A 21,664-nucleotide genomic window follows, 5' to 3' on the forward strand; every position below is an offset into this window, starting at 1 on the left:
CCATCTGCCGTAGAGGGAACACATTAGGAAAATGCCACCTGTTCCTACATTAGTCTGGCCCTGGTCTCAAAATTTCACATGTCTTCTTGTGTTTTATTTGCTCTTTCTCCAAGTCATGTAGCTAGCAAATGACTAATGGGATTTTTATACATTCCAAACATGCATATCCTATTATCTGACTCAGGTTTGATTTTCTTTTCTTTCTAGTGTATATGTATGTGTTCCTTGACTGTTTTCCTCTCAGTTCCTTTCCTGGACAATCAGTTATTTTGAGAACATATTTTTATTAATTTAACAATTGTTTATCTAGGACCTACTAGGATATAGCGAGCCAAACAGACAAAAAGTCCTTGCCTTCCTGAGGCTTCCACATTCTATTGGAGGAGATAGGAGATAATCTGGATAAACAAGTAAAATAAACTGTGTATTGACTTCCTGGGTGGTACAGTTGGTAAAGAACCCACCTGCTAATGCAGGAGATGTAAGACACACGGGTTCAATCACTGGGTTGGGAAGATCCCCTGGAGAAGGAAATGGCAACCCATTCCAGTATTCTCACCTGGAGAATCCCCATGGACAGAGGGTCCATGGGGGTCGCAAACAATCAGTCGCACGTGACTGAGTGAGCGTGCATACCGTGTGTAATGTGGTGATAAATGTGAAGAAGGAAAACAGGTGAGGGAGAGCAGGGATGTGTGAGCAGGAATTGCGATCTGGGGTGGGGTAGCTGTGAAGTCTTCCTTTAAATAAAAACATGATTAGTGCAAGGGAGTGAGCCCTGTGGCTCCCAGGGTAAGTGTGTGCAAAGCAAAGAGATCACCCGGTGCAAAGGCCCTGGGGGATAGTGTGCCCAATACCCTCTCCCTTGATATGTGGAAGCGCTCATCTTGAGAGCAGAAGGGGACGTAGGCAGAAAGGCAACCAGGGACAGATAGTGGAGAGCCTTATGTGGCAATACAATGACTTTGGCTTTTACTCTTAAGTGAGATGGGAGACTGGGGGGCATTATAAACAAGACTGATCAGAAACGCCATGCTTGCTGGCTTGGGAACAGACTGAGGAGAAGCAGCAACAGAGGAGGGGGAACCATTAGGCTGTAATAACCCATGAGAGAGTTGCTGGTGCCCTGGACCAGGGTGGTAGTGGTGGAGGTGGGAAGAAGATTCTAGATACACAGTGCTTCTAAGTTAATGGGTTTTCTGATAGATTTGCTAAGTATTAAAAGAGAAAGATCACTCCAAGGTTTTTGACTTGAGTCAAATGGAATCATTGTTAACTTCCAGAAGAGCATGTTTGGGGAAGGGCAAGAAGATGAGCAACTCAGCTTTATCACAGGTTAAGTTTAAGGGATTCGATTAGACTGAAAATGCTACAGCTAATGGAACCTCTTACCTTTTTATTTTAAAATAGAAAACCAGATTGACAAATGAAAAGTGTACATGATTAAATTAAGAACACTTGCATTCTTGACTCTACAATGGATCAGTGAGACTTGTTTAGTTTTGGTCAAAAAGGCAAAGTCACCAGTGGCTCAGATGAGCATATTCTCTATGAAATAAAATGATCAGATTTGTAAAATATTACACAGTGTCAATTTCACTGAAGCCATGTGACATTATTCTAGAATCTTGCCAAAAATCATCAAACACCCTGCTTCAGGAATTCTCTGCTAATAGATAAATGACATGCTGAAGCTTCCAATGCGTATGGTTTGATGGACAGTTAAGGAAAAATACACCCTACATTTCACCAAACTCTATAGGGTTAGATTTCTATTTCCCTGAGATGGCCATTGTTACGATCATCAGTAACATCATTGTGAGTTCAAAGTAGTTTTGGGGGTTTGCCAAAATATTTCCTGTTCCAGCACTAAAAATTTCTCATATTTCTTTGCCTAGAAAAACAGGTTTTAGACTGATAGTCCTTTCTAGTATGTGACTTTCTATGGGTGTGGCTGAGTTTAGAAATATGTATGTGTGAGTATGTGTCTGTTATGCTTAGGGTTTTACCTACGTGTTAACATTTTTCAGCAATAACACTCCTTTGGCAAGTTTTTAAGAGCATTGAAATGAGATAAAGTATACCTCTTATTTTTAAGAGCTATACTTTTTTTTATTCTTCAGAAATAATTCAGTGATTCATATTGTTAAATCATAATGATTTAGTCATGAAATCCAAACCCTATATTTAAAAAGTAACAATCTCATGTTTAAAACATCTCCTTTGAACATTTCCAAGAATCTTAAGTCTTTATGGGACGTTAAATTCTTAATTTTACCTTGTTATTTTAGATCTATGGTTAGACCTCATTCTTTCAGCTAAGAGTATGTGTAGAGTATGAATTCCTGTGGTTCAGCATGCCAGTAATTCAGGGCAAGGTTAGTAGAGTGGGATCTTTGTGAGGAAAAAAGAGCTGTTTTATAGGGAGCCTTTTTGAACTTTGCCTTATTTTGTTTTCCTGAATTACCAAATCTGCCTCAGGTATTTGTATGAAACTCTAACATGTTTAAACAAAAATTTTTACTAGTATATTTTTTCGGACTGACATTTCCCTGGATGCCAGCCATTTCTGAGAACAGTGCCCATCGAACAGAAGCTACTATTCTTCAATGTAATAGTCAAGATAAAGTATGCTTGTAAGAGAGGTCTTCCATGATGGCTCAGCGGTAAAGAATCCGCCTGCAATGCAGAAGCTGCAAGAGACGTGGGTTCAATCCCTGGCTCAGGCAGGTACCCTTGAGGAGGGCATGGCAACCCACTCCAGTATTCTTTGCCTGAAAAATCCCATGGACAGAGGAGCCTGGTGGGTTACCATCCGTAGGGTCGCAAAGAGTCGGACACGACTGAAATGACTCAGCCATAGCACACACAAGCTTATAAGAGAAAACCCCAAAATGGGCAAGTGCAAGCAAAGTATGCGTTTCTCTCTTCCTGAAGTCAGCCTCCCATGTGGCTGGTGGGTGACCTCTGTCCCTTGAAGTCATTCTGAAGGACAGGCATATGGCAGCCCTAATCGTTTCATTACTTCGCCAGGCAAAGGGAGCTACAGAGGGAGGCTCTTGGGAGGACAGGGAAAAACTGTGTTTCTACTACCCTGCCTTGCCCTGGAGTGGCACCCCACTCTAGTATTTTTGCCTGGGAAATCCCATGGACAGAGGAGCCTGGTGGGCTACAGTCAATGGGGTCACAAAGAGTCCGACACAACTGAGCAACTGAGCACGGCACACTCCCTCCCCCAAAGAAGATGGTGAGTAGTTTTATAGCACGGGTTCAAAGAGGGCGTGAGCAGCTTGTGGATGTTCTTCTGATGGGTGGTGGTGGGGTAAGGAGGTGTCAGCATCATCAACCCTCAAGTCCAACTGGTCTGGGGTCTACATGTTTGTGGGCAACCTACCATTATTAATCATTAACTTCTTTCACCTGGAGGGGGTTTCAGTCTCTGAAAAACAGTTCAAAGATGTTGTTGTGTGTATCCATTGATGGGGAAGCAGGACTTTGTCCAGGGCTGCTCTCCACTATTTGTTTCTCCCTGGTCTCGCATCCCCTCCCTTCCCTAATGAGCAACTGCTTGAATCTGCCCATTGGGGCTCAGGGAAGGTCATGGAGGTGGAAAGGTGGCTGTTTCCTATAATCAAAGAAACGGGAGACAAAGAAAGGCTTGGAGCCCAGGAGCCCCACAGGGCCCTGCATGGTATCGATAAGCAAAGGACAAAACGCCCAGCCAATTATAGCTGCCTTCTAAAAACTAGCCATTTACATGTGTGTATGTGTTCAGTTGCTCAGTCATGTCCAACTCTTTGTGACCCTGTGGACTGTAGCCCGCCAGGCTCCCCTGTCCATGGAATTGTCCATTCAAGAATACTGGAGTGGATTGCCATTTCCTACTTCAGGGGGTCTTCTCAACTCAGGGATCGAACCCTCATCTCTTGCATCTCCTGCATTGGCAGGAGGATTCTTTACCACTGAGCCACCTGGGAATCCCCACTTATATTAAAGTCAAAACAAATGTATTTTATATAAAAATTCTCTGTGTCAGTGATATGTTCTACTTCTCAAATGGTTATATTTGTATCATGGAACAAAGTCATAGAATTTCAGATCATATCGCTAAATGACCAGAAGGTACACACCAAAACTAGAGTCACTTTTGAATTTTAGGTGGTTCTAATTTTCATCATAGATCCTCCTCATCAGTGAAAGTAAGTACAGTTTTGCTATATTTTAAGGTTTTATACTCTGGAGTTGAAACTATCTCCATCTAGTCATGGGAGACAATAATCTGAGGAATACCGAGGGCGTGGAGAGGAGGCCCATCCTTGTCCTCTCCCCACCGTGAACAGAAACCCAGAAGAACCTTTGCAAATCCAAAAACACTGGAGGAATTTTCCCCGCCTCTCCCCTCCCTTTCCTTGGGGCTTTTAATTTTAAAAGCAGAATTTTGCTTTCGCAAAGTACACCAGACAGGAATTTGTTCAAATTCCTCCAAACCAAGCCAAGAAAAAAGTTTCAGAAAATTCAGACGTGCGTGGCCGAGTGGAAAGAACAGTTTTTGGAGGCAGGCATGGATGCCTGGGAACACGGCTCCAGACAGTCACTGCTGGGTGACCTCAGGCAAGCGTCGCAGCCTTGCTGAGCCACTGGCTCCTCATTTAGGAAATGAGAGAGAGAAGGATGAACCTGCCAGGGTGTCAGTAGAGAACCAAAGCCTCTGAAAAGGGCCCTGCAGGTCCCCGGGTGGTTCTCTCCACCTGTGTGATCTCTGACAGCTCCAGGGAGCCCGTCTCGTTGCTCCTCCGGCTCTGTGTCCCGGAGGCTGCAGTTGTCTTGGCGGGAGCTGCCCCAGTACAGTCCAGGCTGCCGTCACTCTGCCCAGAGCCTGACTGTCCTTAGGTCTAGGCTTTTATCCACAAGACGAAGTGGGAGCTAAGTGCCCCATTTGTTGGTTGGTTGCTAAGTCATGTCCAACTCTTTGTGACCCCTGTGGACTGCAGCCCACCAGGCTCCTCTGTCCATGGGATATTCCATTCAAGAATACTGCAGTGGGTTGCCATTCCCTCCTCCAGGGAAGCTTCCCGACCCAGGGATCGAACCTCTGTCTCCTGCACTGTAGGCAGATTCTTTACTGCTGAGCTGCCAGGGAAGCCCAAGCACCCAGAGACCTGTTTAATGGTGACAAGCCCTGTTCTGGCTGAGGAGTCCATGCCAGGGACATCCCAGAATCTGCTGCTCTTGCCTGCTCATTGCCCCGTGAGATTTCCAGACAGCAGCGCAATGGTGTGGAGGATGGGCTCCAAGGAACGTGTGTTCAAATCCCGTCTTGGACAAAAGACTCCGCTTGCCCCACCCCAGTCTCTTCCTCTGTGCTGCTTCTTCGCTGAGCTGTGCTCAGTCATGTCTGACTCTTTGCCACCCCACGGACTGTAGCCCGCCAAGCTCCTCTGTCCGTGGAATTTCCCGGGCAAGAATACTCGAACAGATTGCCGTTTCCTCCTCCAGAAGATCTTCCCCACCCAGGGACTGAACCCGCATCTCCAGCGTCTCCTGCACTGGCAGGTGGATTCTTTACTACTAGGGCCACCTGGGAAGCCCTTTCTTCCTCTGTAAATGGGCTTAAAACACTAGGGCGGCTGCTTCAGTGAGCAGAGTGATATTAGGATCTGTGAGCACCCAGTGCTGACGGTTGAGAATAAAACTGTGGATCTGTTTGCCTTGCTGAGGACACGTATGGGAGAAGGGTCCCCTGAGGCAGCAGAAGGAAGGCGGGCGGGGGTGGGCTGGGAAGGAAGTAGAGTGATGCCCTGGAGAGGGAGCTGGCAAAGGGCAGCCAGCATCTCTGACTGCCAGTGAGGGCTATGGAGCATCCTTTCGCAAGCAAAGCTGGCCTGCTCTCCCTGCACCAGGAGCCCTGGCAGCTGCTGTGGGTGACCAGCTGGCCCCAGCCACCATCTCTTCTTAGAAATCAAGGCAGACAGTCCAGGTCTGGAACTCCTCCGAGAAGGCAGTGGAACCTCCTGGCCAGCTTTCAGAGTCCGCTTCTCAGCTCATTGTCTGAGGCATCCTTCCTTCCTTTGACACACGTTTTCTCTCTGAAAACTTCCAGAAGACCCTCTCCCTGACCTGCTCTCTGCTTTGTTTCTTTCACTGGCACATTCAGCTTCTTCACTGCGTTTTGTCCCGAAAAACTTTTATGTTCGTAGGCTGGGCTGTTCTTGTGGTGTTGACCATCTTGGTGGGAGGTAAAGAAAGAAACTGTACACTTGAAAATTTGGACAAACTTTTTGAACTGCTCCACCCGGCTGATAGAATAAGATACATAATGGTGTGTTAGTCCTATTCATGCAGCCCTTAAAATCAAGCTTTTGGGGAAAAGGAAGCAAGAGACATTGAGAATCTGTCATGCAAATAAGGTCAGGCTCTTGATGGTCTCTTGTTGTCTCTTTTTAAAAGGAGAGAGATCCAAGACTCTGAGGTCAAAACAGAAGGATTAAAAGGCTGGCAAACTTAAATGGGCCAAAGGAAAGAACCTTTTTACTCAAGTAGCTATGTGGATGGTGCCCCCTTTAAGCGTCAGCAGTTACTGCTGGCAATGTGATATACGTCTGTCAAAGTAATAGGTTTATTCAAGTTGAAGAAAATTATAAAATGCAGCTAATATAGTGGGTACTTATTCCCGATTCCTAAGTTAGCACCACTGATGAGAAGTCAAAGAGTGGTGGTGTCAATCAAATAAGAGATTAGAGTAAGACATTCAGTTCTACTTCCTCATCTCTCAAAAAGAGGCAATTCCTGCCCTATCTTTCTTATTCCTAATCTGCAGAGTTGTTGAGTGAACCTGTTATGGAGGTTCATGAAAACCGTCTGTCAAGACTATAATTTTTGAGGTACATCAGCTAATGACAATTATTATATTATAAATTAAATTATATAAATATAATAATAAATATAATAAATATGGGGCCTCTCTGGTGGCTCAGACAGTAAAGAATCTGCCTGCAGTGCAGGAGACCCGGGTTTGATCCTTGGGTTGGGAACATCCCTTGGAGAAGGACCCAGCAACCCACTCCAGTATTCTTGCCTGGAGAATTCCATGGACAGAGGAGCCTGTCGGGCTACAGTCCTTGGAGTCTCAAAGAGTCCGACACAACTCAGCAACTAACACTTTCACTTTTTCACTTTCACTTTCAATAATAACTATATTATCAAATAATTATAATCTTTCTTATTATTGATGAGGAAGAATGAGTAGGAGTATATACCTGCTGAATAATAATTAAACAAAAGATTAGTAAAGCTCTGAATAATCACTCCATATTCCAGACATATTTCTACGTACATTGGAGGCTAGGTGGTATTTCCAGGACTGATTTTCTTGTCTTTCTCCTGACCAGGGGTGAAAAAGTGAGCATCACGCCATCTGCCACACTGCAAATGCCTGATTGCTCTTAATGTCAATGAGTCCAGTACTTGCTCGAAAGGTCAGCTCTCTGGCCAGAGGAGCTCTGGCCCATGCGGCAGTCTGGCCAGCGTGGAGAGCCACTTCATTCCAGGCGTGAGCCGCCCAGATCACAGCTGCCCAGAGCTCCTTGGCTTTGGTTAAGTTTGTTGTGCTGTTATATAATGGATACTGGGACCATATCCCATGAAGAACTGTTTTGTTTTTTTTTTTCCTTCCTTCTCCACTGTCCTGTTGTCCCTCTGTGGTCTGTGTTGAATGGTGCCTTAGAGTGTGTTGTTAAAATCAAGCAGAAGAACAGGCAGCAATTAAGGTGTAAGGAGGAAAAGGTGTTAACAGGGGAGACACACAGATGGCGCAGAAATATTCTGACCTGGCGTGGGACCATCTTTTCACCCCTATGCTGTTACTAGTGCAGAAGCCAAATTGTGACCAAGCAGGCTATATGTGGGCTTTCCTGGTGGCTCAGACAGTAAAGAATCTGCCTGCCATGCAGGAGACCTGGGTTCTATCCCTGGGTCAGGAAGATCCACAGGAGAATAAAATAGCAACCCAGTCCAGTTTTCTTGCTGGAAAATCCTATGGACAGAGAACCCTGGCGGGCTGCAGTCCATGGGGTCACAAAGAATTGGACATGACTGAGTGACTAACAGGCTACATGTCAACAGAGAATCATGCATTTGCACATTAATTTAGAATTCTCATTTTAACCAGACATGCTCATTTGTCCATGCTATTTCTGACCCATACCTTAAACCAAAAAGAAGTTATTTAATGGCTTCTGGTTTCTGCTTTAACATGTGAAGAGCTTAGCAGTTATCAATCCTCCGCTCATAAGAAGAGAAAAGCTAAACAAACTGAACACCAGCAATTCTGAAAGTCAGCTATGCTCTTAGATCTAACGGAGAGTTGAGTTTGCAGGGCACATTCATGCCTTGCAATCTGGAGAGACAGCAAATACGGAGAATCATTGCTTCCCAGGGGCAGAAGCCATGGTGCCAGAGATACTTAAACTAAAATTGAGTAATTGCTGGAGGCTGAACATGGACTAGATTAGGAGTTGAAAAATCCCCCCATTTTACGGGGACCCAAGGCTTTTGTGAGTTTTACCTGCAGAAGACATACCTGGTTCTTAAGGTGATGATCAGAGAAAAATTCCCATACAGTTCCTTCAGGGGAGAGGAACAGTGACCATTTTGAAATAAACCCACAGCCCTCTGTTCTTCATGAGAAAGTCATGTCCTAGAGGACGTCTGCTTCCTCAGAGCCTCATCTGTCCTCAGAGGAGGGCAGGCAGATGACCAGAGCCCCCTTCAGCCTCTTTGTATCACACAAACCGAGAACAAAAAGGCTAAGAAATTCTTCTGAAGGTCAGAACCCCTGAGATTTAATCATAAGATTATAGGACGTTTTCCCTCGCCAACACTGTATCATCACAGTAACGGGTCCAAAATAGTATTAATAACTGGGTTACAACCTAGCTGCAAGACACAGAGTCCGTTTAGAAGAAATTTAGGGGGAAATCTAAAGACAGCAGGAGAGACAGAAACCAAGACACTAAAGGAAATTGAAGGCTTTGACAGAGCACAGCCTAAATTCTTGCCAGGTTATCATAAAGCCTGATACTAAAGGCCTACCTACTTCAGTTACTATCATCTACACAACAGATTGGTTTGAAATTGGGAAAGGAGTACATCAAGGCTGTCTATTTTCACCCTGCTTAGGTCTTTCATTGTAAGTTATAGAAACTTTATGTTTATCATAACACAAATAACTATTTTTAGTGAAAATCATGTTATTTAAATTTATCACATTTATTGTAAATTATATTTTGTCAATATCACTCAGATATCTTTCTTCCATCCCACTTAGACCTGAATCAGATTTTAATATGCCACTGCAAAAAAAAAGAAAGTCCAATGATTTCATTCCAGTCTTGGTTGATCTTTTGTACTTGTGTTTATTTACTAGTTCAGTTTTATTCAAAAATAAAACAGGGAGTTCCCTGGTGGTCTAGTGGTTAGGATTCAGCATTTTCACTGCTGTGTGGGTGTTGTTCAGATGCTAAGTTGTGTCTGACTCTGCGACTCCATGGTCTACAGCACACCAGGCTCTTCTGTCCTCCACTATATCCCAGAGTTTGCTCACATTCATGTCAGTTGAGTCTGTGATGCCATCTGCCTCATCCTCTGCCACTGCCTTCTCCTCCTGCCTTCAGTCTTTCCCAGCATCAGGGTCTTTTCCAGTAAGTCAGCTCTTCACAACAAGTGGCCAAAGTATTGGAGCTTCAGCATCAGTCCTTCCAATAAATACTCACTGCTATGGCTCAGGTTCAGTCCCTGGTTGGAGAACTGAGATTTTGCAAGCTCCGTGGCATGGCCAAAAAATAAAGATAAAACAAATAATATTTTTCAAATTAAAAAAAAGAAAGAAATTCTAACTATTGTGGCTCTTCTGAGGTAGACGGACCAACCTTACCTTAAAGTTAATTCTCATTTCCCTTGCTTATGCATGATAATGCAGAAATGTGAACAATAAGTGCCCCCAAATGCGAAGACAAGAAAGCCTCAGTACTTCCTCCAAATACTTGGTTCTAATTTTGGACTGTTGTGAAATTCTAATGTCATAACTATCAACTCCCTAAGAATTACATCAAGTCTTGCCCTTTTGGCCTTGATTTCTTTTGAATGTACTTTCCAATAGATCTTTCAAAAGTGGGTGATGAAGTTCAAACACTCTGGAAGAAACCACATTTCTCGCATGATATGTTTTGCTTGCTTTTGGAGAAAATTGCAAAAGCTACTAAGTAACGTTTATTCCGTGTGTTGGTGGTGACCCACAGAATCTTCACGGGCAGAGCCTGAGGCCCAGGAAGGTGACACGGGCTAGAAGAGCGGACGATTTGAATGCTAAGGAAGGTCGCTGCATGCTCACTGTGGCTCAGCACAGTTTTCTTCTGTTTTTTAATCAACTAATGGAAAATAAATTTCCCCCGAGCTCTTTTGATCTAAAATCTCTGCTCTTCAAAGGCAAGGGCGTGACAATCGTGACCTCTGCTCTGCTGCTCTAAGCTCTAGCCTCCGTGGAAAGTGCCCAGCTCCAGAGGCAGGGAGTGTTTTAGTTGGCCTGTGGGCTCAGCATCCTTGGAACTGCTCTCCTTAACGCCTAAACTTTCCTGCCCGTGTCAGCGTCAGTCTTGTCAACACTTCTTTTCCATTTATGAATCCTGTAGTTAAAGCTTTCAACTCCCCTTTTCTAGGAGTATTCTATATTTAGCACTTGGGCGTTTAGAAATTCTCTCTCTGAAGAAATACATTTCAAGTACGAATCTTTATGACTTCTAACAAAGTTTAACTTACAAAATATATGTAAATATACAGATGCTTTTTTTTTTCCCTATATGGCCTTTGATCTCATCTCAAAGCTTCAGTGCTGCGAATGGTGAGGTAACTGATAAAGTGGTTTTACTGGTGAGGCAAGGTTGTACCAAATGAGTACTTTTTTTCTTTTAATCCTTGTTACTTCTCATTTGTCCCCATTTGCTGCTACACTTTTCTGCTGTTCTGGGTGCTTTGGAATTCGCTGATGCTCTGATTCTTCTTCCTGCACGCACAGACCCAGAGAGGCTGTCAGGAGTCAGCCAACGTTAGTGACCTCTGTCTTAGTTTGGACCTTTGGTTGTACGCGCCTTCTAGTTTTCAATTTCTGGGTGATGAGCCCATGTATGGGTGGATATTGGTTATATGTCCTTTAATAATTTAATTCATTGATAGCAGTGGAATTTGTTGAGGTGAAAATGTTTCCCTATATTGTATTTGTCTCATTATCTTTCGGTTTTATAGATGGGAAAACCAGGGTACAGGAAGGGTAGCAGGAGACAGAATTAATTGCCTCACAAACATGCAGTTCCCTGTTCCAGAACGACGGGGTTAGTTCTAGTTCCCCTACTTATTCTCTGTGCCTTAGACAGATTCCCTATACTTGATGTGCTTTCTCTCTCCCATCTTCAAAAGAGGGACATAATGACACACACTCATAATGCCATGAGGGTTAAATACTGACTTTCCTCTTAATCATACCTCCAAAAATCTGCCCACATATTGTTCCCTTGCCCTTCTTTGCATTGTTAGGAGTATTTTCAATGAGAGAATTCTCCCTGAAAATACAAAGCCCTATTTAGTGATTTACTACCTTATGTTTTGGTGTTCAGTAAACACCATGGAAACCAAAGATGGGCTCCATTACATGAATTTTTGGTTACTTTAGTTTGTCGTATGAGAACGTGATTGCAAATGAAACCCAGTTCTCCAATTTACTTCATTTCAGTTAAAACGATAGCACCTAAAAGTGTTAAACCCCAAGTGTATATTGTACACATCCTTTCTTTATTATATCTTTACTTGACTTGAATGCTAGTTTTATTTTCCACATTGTTACAGCAAATGCTATAGCCTAAAATTATTTTACTGCTAAAGATATTAAAATTGCCCTGGCTTGAACTCAGAAACAACTTTATCAAAATCCCAAGAATAACACTATCGGTACTACGTATAAAATAGATAACTAATGAGAACCTTAGTTTTCTGAATGTTGAGCTTTAAGCCAACTTTTTCACTCTCCTCTTTCACTTTCATCAAGAGGCTCTTTAGTTCTTCTTTACTTTCTGCCATAAGGGTGGTGTCATCTGCATATCTGAGGTTATTGATATTTCTCCCGGCAATCTTGATTCCAGCTTGTGCTTGCTCCAGCCCAGTGTTTCTCATGATGTACTCTGTATATAAGTTAAATAAGCAGGGTGACAATATACAGCCTTGACGCACTCCTTTTCCTATTTGGAACCAGTCTGTTGTTCCATGTCCAGTTCCAACTGTTGCTTCCTGACCTGCATACAGATTTCTCAAGAGGCAGGTCAGGTGGTCTGGTATGCCCATCTCTTTCAGAATTTTCCACAGTTTATTGTGATCCGCACAGTCAAAGGCTTTGGCATAGTCAATAAAGCAGAAATAGATGTTTTTCTGGAACTCTCTTGCTTTTTCCATGATCCAGCGGATATTGGCAATTTGATCTCTGGTTCCTCTGCCTTTTCTAAAACCAACTTGAACATCTGGAAGTTCACGGTTCACATATTTCTGAAACCTGGCTTGGAGAATGTTAAGCATTACTTTACTAGCGTGTGAGATGAGTGCAATTGTGTGGTAGTTTATGGCACCCCACTCCAGTACTCTTGCCTGGAGAATCCCATGGACGGAGGAGCCTGGAGGGCTGCAGTCCACCGGGTCGCTGAGGGTCGGACGCAACTGAGCGACTTCACTTTCACTTTTCACTTTCATGCATTGGAGAAGGAAATGGCAACCCACTCCAGTGTTCTTGCCTGGAGAATCCCAGGGATGGGAGAGCCTGGTGGGCTGCTGTCTATGGGGTCACACAGAGTCAGAAGCGACTGAAGCAACTTAGCAGCAGCAGCAGCTGTTTTTCTGGAGAAGGCAATGGCAACCCACTCCAGTACTCTTGTCTGGAAAATCCCATGGATGGAGGAGCCTGGTGGGCTGCAGTCCATGGGGTCACTAAGAGTCAGACACGACTGAGCGACTTCAATTTTCACTTTGAGAATTCTTTGGCATTGCCTTTCTTTGGGATTGGAATGAAAATTGACCTTTTCCAGTCCTGTGGCCACTGCTGAATTCTCCAACTTTGCTGGCATATTGAGTGCAGCACTTTCACAGCATCATCTTTCAGGATTTGAAATAGCTCAACTGGAATTCCATCACCTCCACTAGCTTTGTGGCATCCAATCCCAGCACTTCATGGCAGATAGATGGGGAAACAGTGGAAACAGTGGCTGACTTTATTTTTCTGGGCTTCAAAATCACTGCAGATGGTGATTGCAGCCATGAAATTAAAAGATGCTAACTCCTTGGAAGGAAAGTTATGACCAACCTAGACAGCATATTAAAAAGCAGAGATATTACTTTGCCAACAAAGGTCCATCTAGTCAAGGCTATGGTTTTTCCAGTAGTCATGTATGGATGTGAGAGTTGGACTATAAAGAAAGCTGAGCGCTGAAGAATTGAGGCTTTTGAACTGTGGTGTTGGAGAAGACTCTTGAGAGTCCCTTGGACTGCAAGGAGATCCACCAGTCCATCCTAAAGGAAATCAGTCCTGGGTGTTCATTGGGAGGACTGATGTTGAAGCTGAAACTCCAATACTTTGGCCACCTCATGCAAAGAGCTGACTCATTGGAAAAGACCCTGATGCTGGGAAAGATTGAGGGCAGGAGGAGAAGGGGACAACAGAGAATGAGATGGTTGGATGGCATCATCGACTCGATGGACATGGGTTTGGGTGGACTCTGGGAGTTGGTGATAGACAGGGAGGCCTGGCATGTTGCGGTTCATGGGGTTGCAAAGAGTCGGACATGACTGAGCGACTGAACTGAACTGAATGAGAACCTACTGTGTAGCACAGGAAACTCTATTCAAGACTCTATGGTGACCTACCTGGGAAGGAAATCCAAAGAGAAAGAGGAGATATATGTATAGGAATAGCTGATTCACTTTGCTGAACAGTAGAAACTGTTAATAACACAACATTGTAAAGCAGTGTTACTTCAAGTAAAAAGAGAAATCCCGAGGAACAAGAACAATAAACATTGCATGTGATTTGAGTCCCTTTAGAAGTGCTTTTATCATTGAGAAAATGATCATGGATAAATATTGTTTTTCTGAAAAATGTCTTCTCATTTCAAAAGTCCACCCCAACTCAGCCTGCCTCCCCCTCACTCTGTCTGGGCAGGAACCAGCATCTTCACTGTGTACGAGGCTGCTTCCCAGGAAGGCTGGGTGTTCCTCATGTACCGAGCCATCGACAGCTTTCCCCGCTGGCGTTCCTACTTCTACTTCATCACCCTGATCTTCTTCCTGGCCTGGCTTGTTAAGGTACTCGTGCAGTTCCTCCTCATCAGGTCTATGTTTTCCGGCAGTTTCTGCAGATCTTTTGGTTTTGATGGTCTTCCCTCTCTCTTGCCCAGCCTTTGGTAAATGTGGTCTCTCGTTTTCTTGCAGAACGTGTTCATCGCTGTCATTATAGAAACATTTGCAGAAATCAGGGTGCAGTTTCAACAGATGTGGGGGTCGAGAAGCAGCACTACTTCCACGGCCACCACGCAGGTACCTACTGGGGATGATGGCGTCACCCGCAGACGATGACGTCATTCTCTCGAACTGGGCGCGTCCCTCTGCACCACCCTTGGGAATTGATGGAACTTGAGAAACCCCTCTTATCATGGGCTTTGGCGGCCAGACTCACTGAGGGAGCTGCTTAAACTTACAGATGCAAAGGCCCACACCCAGAAGAACCAAATCAGACCCTGGGGGTGATGGCACCTATTCTTTTAACAGTTCCAGGGGTACGTTTGATACACAACCAGGCTTATCATCACATTTATTAGGTACTTTTGATTTGATTCTGCCTTCACATGTCCTCAAAGGGCTTGCAGATAAAATATAGCAACTGGACGGACTTCCCTGGTGGTCCAGTGGCTAGGATTTAATACTCCAAATGCAGGGGATCCAGGTTTATTCCCTGGTCAGAGAACTAGAACATGTTGCATCAAAGAATTTGCATGCTGCAACGAAGACTTGGCACAGCCAAAGAAAAAAATATGTGTGTGGCAACTGTAGAATTTCCCATTTTTATAAATACCCATATATTTGCAAGCCAATATAATGGCCCATATGTAAAGGATTAGAATTGTTCACTAGAAAATTTATTTCATTCAGAACAAAGCAATCATAATAGAATAAATTATTAAAAAGACCCCTCAATTCCAAATGCTTGCCTGTGAATTTTGAGGAATTACTGAATGTTCAGAAGGTTTCCCCTATGCTTCTACGAAATTGGAAGTGACCATGCTATATAAAAATAGCATGGCATTTATTACATAAAAGGGTAATTCAGATAAAATTCTTTGTTTTTATTTTTTGGCTTTGTTTTGCGTATTTGTTTATTTGATTAGAAAGGAAGAATAGATTTATAAATATCTTTTTCTGGTATTCAGTTCAGTCACTCAGTCATGTCTGACTCTTTGCAACCCCATGAACTGCAGCACGCCAGGCCTCCCTGTCCATCACCAACTCCCAGAGTTCACTCAAACTCATGTCCCTGGAGTTGGTGATGCCATCCACCCATCTCATCCTCTGTCGTCCCCTTCTCCTCCTGCCCCCAATCCCTCCCAGCATCAGAGTCTTTTCCAGTGAGTCAACTCTTCACATGAGGTGGCCAAAGTACTGCCGTTTCAGCTTTAACATCATTCCTTCCAAAGAAATCCCAGGGCTGATCTCCTTTAGAATGGACTGGTCAGATCTCCTGCAGTCCAAGGGACTCTCAAGAGTCTTCTCTAACACCACAGTTCAAAAGCATCAATTCTTTGGTGCTCAGCTTTCTTCACAGTCGAACTCTCACATCCATACATGACTACTGGAAAAACCATAGCCTTGAATAGACGGACCTTTGTTGGCAAAGTAATGTTTCTGCTTTTTAATATGCTATCTAGGTTAGTTATAACTTTCCTTCCAAGGAGTAAGCATCTTTTAATTTCATGGCTGCAGTCACCATCTGCAGTGATTTTGGAGCCCAGAAAAATAAAGTCTGACACTGTTTCCCCATCTATTTCCCATGAAGTGATGGGACCAGATGCCATGATCTTCATTTTCTGAATGTTGAGCTTTAAGCCAACTTTTTCACTCTCCTCTTTCACTTTCATCAAGAGGCTTTTTTTGAATCTTTATAAAAAAGAAAGAAAATAAAAATTCCTAAATTGAGAATGAAATGCTTTTATGCCTCATAACTATTAACTTAACATTAAATTTGAAGATAAGTTTAAATTTGTGAATATATATACAGGTCTACTAAGACAAAAATTTCTTTTAAGGATTCAAGGTAAAAATTTTACTTTGAAAATCTCCAAATTGAACTTTTAATAACTATATAATTATTACTTTAATATTTTATTTTTTTAAATAATTATATTTATGACTATGTATTAACATTTTAAAGAAGAGAATTCAGGATAGTGACTCACTGGGGTAGAGATGGGAAAGAAGAGGAATAAAATTAAGGAGACGTGCAGAAGTAACAAAAATAATAATTGTGTTTAACAGCTAACAGCGAAAATGCTGTTAAAAATGCTCATCTTTGGAAAAGCCTTATGCAGCATCTTCATAATGTTGTGAAAGTTCGAATAATCTAACCAATTCCTTATAGATGAAATAGTATTAATATTAATATTTTTCAGTTTTGTCAAACTGCTATTCAAACTTCCATGAAAGATTTTTTTAGGTGTCATCTAGGCTATATCACAGATGGCATATAGGAAAACCTTCAGTGAGTTCACCACATATTTCTGCTCTCATTTTTTCAAATGAACTATGAAAAATTATACAGTACCAAGTGCATTGCTGGCTTGTCTTTTAAGTAGAGTGACACCCTCATGAAGGTGTGTTTTCCAGAATAGACATTGAGAATGGAGTGTAATATACAGCTATGAACTCCACACAGAATCCACATTTGATATTCCCGAGAGAGGACCTAAAACGTCCTTCAAACCACATAATGCTCATTAAGTAACTCTTACTTGTCAAACCACAGCTGGAAAAGTGGTGTTTGGAAATGCCACCAAATCAGCCAGTAGTTTTCCCAGGAAGTGAAATGTGGAGAGGCTGTGAACACAGTTGTACAAAATTGCTTGGATGCAAAATTGCCCTTAATCAGGAGGAATAGGCCAGTAATTCAGAGGTAATGCGTCTAGGTATTCGACAGAGGTAATCACACAGAGAATTGTGAAAAACCTTCATTAAGAAAAACGCTGTGGCTGAGGACCCGGTTGCTAGGCAACCGAAAGCTCCTGCAGCAGCCTCTCTGGTAAACCACCACTTGGGGTGCCTGGCAACAGGCCGCAGGCCCCGCCCAGCCTCTCCCCAGCCCCTCAGCAAGCGATCCAGATGCTTTTTTGTGTGTGGAAGGGAGAGATGTCATCTGCCATGATTCTTTTACATTTGTGAAATCTGACACAACTTTGTGCCTAAGGACCTCTCGTTAGCTGGTTTAAAACACTGAATAGGAAGTTTCTAATTCTAATAAGGCAGATGGGCTTTCAGGAAATAAAATGCAAATGGTTGTGTATTGTGAAGCACACAGCCTTTCTGAAATGAAGCCGGTTCTCACCTTCCTCTAGTATGTAGGTCGTCTGCAGTTGTTCTCTGTAAGGCATCCTCATAGAAGGCCGAAGAGGGTCCCAGGCTTGGTGGACTCAGTGATGCTTCTAAGTCCCTGGACTTTCCCAGGTCTGTGTTTGTAGAAAGGGAAATTATACACATTAACAGGATAAAGTAGGGGCTTTCCAACATCTTAGGAGGTTTGATAGGAATTGGCTCTGATACAGGCTGTTCAGAGGCAAATGAGAATCAGCGATGAGAATGTTTTCTTTAAAATAACAAAGCAACTTCCCTCCAAGTCACAGCACAGAAACAAATTACAGAAAAATTAATGCCAGAGCTCTTGTGGAGACTATAATAGAGCAGGACGCAGAAAAACAAAAGGAAAATGATGTGGAAATTTTCGGATTAGTAATCAGTAGTTTGCCTGAACTCCGATGGGGAGGGTGTCTCTGGTGCCTGTAGTTATTAGACACTGGTCACTGTTGCTACTTGCTCAGTTATGTGTTGGGTTAAAGTGCTAGAGATTCATACATCCAGGATGCCATTGTCCCCTGTGTCAGCCCACAGAAGCGGGTCTGACGCCATGCTACAGGTCCATAGCGGGTATTGGCCCAGAATTGGATGTTGGGTTGGGCTGATGTGCTAGTGGACCATGTCCTGAGCACCACGTATCCCCAGTCCAGAGTTGCATGCCCATCCTTAGACACTTCACCTTGGATATCTGTGGCCAGTCTCAGGGTCCTCTGATCTAGGCTGGTTCATGATAGGGATGAGCTTAGAACTGAAAGAACGACCAAACTGTAGGGCCCCGAAAGGCTGTGTTTTATGTGATGAGAGACACAACGACAGCCTCTGCCCATCAAAACACACCCAACTTTTATATACAAAGCATGGCCCAGTAAGGTCATATTGGAAAAGTGAAGTCGCTCAGTCATGTCTGACTCTTTGTAACCCCGTGGACTGTAGCATACCAGTCTCCTCTGTCCATGGGATTTTCCTGGCAAGGGTACTGGAGTGGGTTGCCATTTCCTTCTCCAGAGGATCTTACCGACCCAGGGATCAAACCTGGGTCTCCCATATTGCAGGCAGACGCTTTGCCGTCTGAGCCACCAAGGAAGCCACAAGGTCACGTGAATAAATCTTCTGACTGTCTAAAGACAGCAATCATTCCTGGGTCTGTCATTGTCTCTGACTTGCTGGTTCATGTCTTCTGAAGAAGGTGGAAGACTGACAAGGGTGGAGTTGGTTCAAGGACACAGGGACTCTTCCTCCTTTGTAGGTCCGTGAGCATTCTCAGAATATGGGTTCCTCCAAGACCTGAACAACTTCTGTGTAAATATGTAGCTCAGATTAAAAGGCTGAAAGGCATAGATGAAAAGGCATGTGATTAAAAATGAAAAGAACTTCTCCTCTATAAAAAGACTGTGTCCCACATTATGTTCCAAGACAACACTTTAGTAAAAATGTGTTTACTGCATTCTAAGACCATTGGTTTCCACATGAATATACATCATTAAAATATGTGAGAAAGCAATTTAGTGAAAGCAGTTTCTGGGAAGGGCTATTGTAGGAGGTACAATCGTGAGCTCCTTCTAATAAGAAACTATAGTAATGGAATAACACATTCATCACAGGAAGCCGTAAATGAGAATTGTGTTTTGTAACCCTGAGTCATGGAATATATTATTTAATAACAAAATCAAGTCAAGTATCTACCCTTATTATTTTGTGTGATAATGACTATTCCCCCCTTGTTTTTTTAAATGATTGATTTTGAAAGAACCCAAAGAGCCTGTGAATTTCAAAATAAATTTTGAATTTTCTTTTCATTAACAAATGTGTATATATGTCTTAGGTTTGGAATTTTAATTCCGTTGCTAGTGATTGTTCCTGTTACCAAGATTCATTCTCTTCCACCTACCATTAAGTAATCTGTTATTGTTGTTGCTGCTGATGATATTCTGCCTAAACTAGAACACTCCCCAAAGCACATTTCTTAGCTAAATCAAGTGATGCTTTATAAGACCCTAGCAAACAGTTGCAAACAGATAAGCATGAGATGATTCTCAAGATTGAAGTCTCCGTGGATCCCCATGTGATTGTACCAAGAGCGGAGTGCTCACTGGTAATATTCCATTAATTCATACACTGCCACAGCAAATCACAGCACAGTCTGCCCTATTGACTTTAAAGCCATCTTATTTAATTTTCATGATTATGTTGTGAAGTGGGTACCATTATTGTCTCTGCTTTGCAGATTAAAAAAGATAAGAATTGGAAAGTTAATTATTTGATCCAGTATTATGTACCTGGCAAATGGTGGAACTGGCACTCAAAACCAGCTTCCTTGGCCTTAAGGGTCTTTTTTTTCCCCCACTCAGTCTTGCCCACTGAGATCCTACCTCCTTTTAATTTAGTCATTACAGACCCTGCTGTCAATGAACTATCTTTTTTTCTGGCATCTCTTCTCTTAAAAAACAAAAAGTTTTCTTTTTGGATGAAAGGTGGAGAAAAGGCAACTTTCATACATTATTACTAAGACTGTACATTGGAGCATGCTTTTTACAAAACAGTTTGGCAGTATGTATCAGAAGCCTTAAAAACATATAAAGTATTTGACAAAGAGATTGCACTTCTAGTAATTTATCCTAAAAAAATTCTGGACAATGCTCAAAGATATACATTTGAGAATGTTTATGGAAGCATTTTGGTAAAAAAAAAAAGAGAGAGAGACAGAGAGAAAGAAGATTAACTCTAGCAATAAATTATTGATTTTAAATTATAAAATTAGAATAAATGAACACCACTAAGTCATGATTGAACTTTATTGATATGGAAATATTCAAATAACATATTAATGCAATAGAAAGGTCTCGTGTTTGTATGTACATGTGTGTGGGCATAATACCAGGAAGGTTAACTCGAGAATGTTAGGGGTGGTTGTCTCTGGAGAATGCATTTACAGTTTTTTTACAGCTCATACATATTTTGAAGATTTAATAGTAAGCCTGTATTAATAATATAATTTGAGGGGAACATTTTATGTCTTTAAAATGAACCAACTCACTGAACATTCAAACTGAAGCCACTCGTGTTGTTAGTTTCAGCCACGGGACAAAAAGCCTCAAAAAGTGGCTCGTGGAAAAGAGTTCCTTTTTCTCTCATGTAAAGTTGGAGTATGTCATTCAAGGGTTGTTATGGTTGTCTGTGTTCTACAGATACAGAATCCTTTCCGCCTTTTTGCTCCACCTTTCAAAACTTCCATTTCCAAAATTGCCTCCTAGTCTAAAATGGCTGCTGTAGTGCTAACCCTTACATCAATATTCCAGCGAGCAGGAAGGAAAAAAACAGAAAGTTTCTGCTTGCATTTCATGGACAGTGTATAATTACATGATTCAAGATGAGCTTCAAAAATGAAAAAAAAAATAGGTTTTTTTTTTTGATGGTCATAAAATTTTTCTTGCTTTGGAAGACAAGGAGAACACATATGGAGCGACAACTGGCAGTCCCTGCCATACTCCCCTGGGAGCTTCAGTTCCATAGGATTTAAGGCTCTGGATAACACACTGTTACATGTGTACCTCATGTAGCTACTGTTATATTAACCAAGCTAGATGTTGTGTATTCAGAGAACCAGTGAGAAATTGACCATATTTGCATTTTCTTCACTTTATGTCATACAAAGAAGTGACCTTGAGAGAACACTTTCACTAAAAATTAAATTGATTCATTTGATTTTGGTTGACTGGAAAAAAAATAATTTAACACAGAAAATTAGTCTGCTGCTGATGAAAGCAAATGTGTGCCCCAGGGATTTTTTGCCCCCTGATAAGAGAAGAGAATGCTTATACAGAGGGTTCCTACCTAGTGACTGGCAGGATCACTTTTGTCTTTTCTCCTTAAAAGGAGACTTCCAGACATTTGACAGGTATTTAAAAGGCTCTTACACGTGTTTGCGTGTCACCCAACATACGTATTCTGAGAATGAGCCTATTTG

At 42.5% G+C, this 21,664-nt stretch overlaps 1 protein-coding gene across 6 annotated transcripts in view; it reads left to right on the plus strand.

Moving 5' to 3' along the window:
* NALCN (sodium leak channel, non-selective) overlaps positions 1-21,664 on the plus strand; it is a 303,051-nt gene that overhangs the window by 74,747 nt on the left and 206,640 nt on the right. For all 6 annotated transcript variants that reach the window (XM_045162542.1, XM_045162541.1, XM_045162544.1 and 3 more), the window contains 2 exons: positions 14,246-14,388; positions 14,515-14,619. In XM_045162542.1, coding sequence (XP_045018477.1) covers positions 14,246-14,388; positions 14,515-14,619 — 248 coding nt within the window. The remainder of the gene's footprint in view (positions 1-14,245; positions 14,389-14,514; positions 14,620-21,664) is intronic.

Source organism: Bubalus bubalis, chromosome 13 (genome assembly GCF_019923935.1).
Source record: "Bubalus bubalis isolate 160015118507 breed Murrah chromosome 13, NDDB_SH_1, whole genome shotgun sequence".
Taxonomy (NCBI): Eukaryota; Metazoa; Chordata; class Mammalia; order Artiodactyla; family Bovidae; genus Bubalus; species Bubalus bubalis.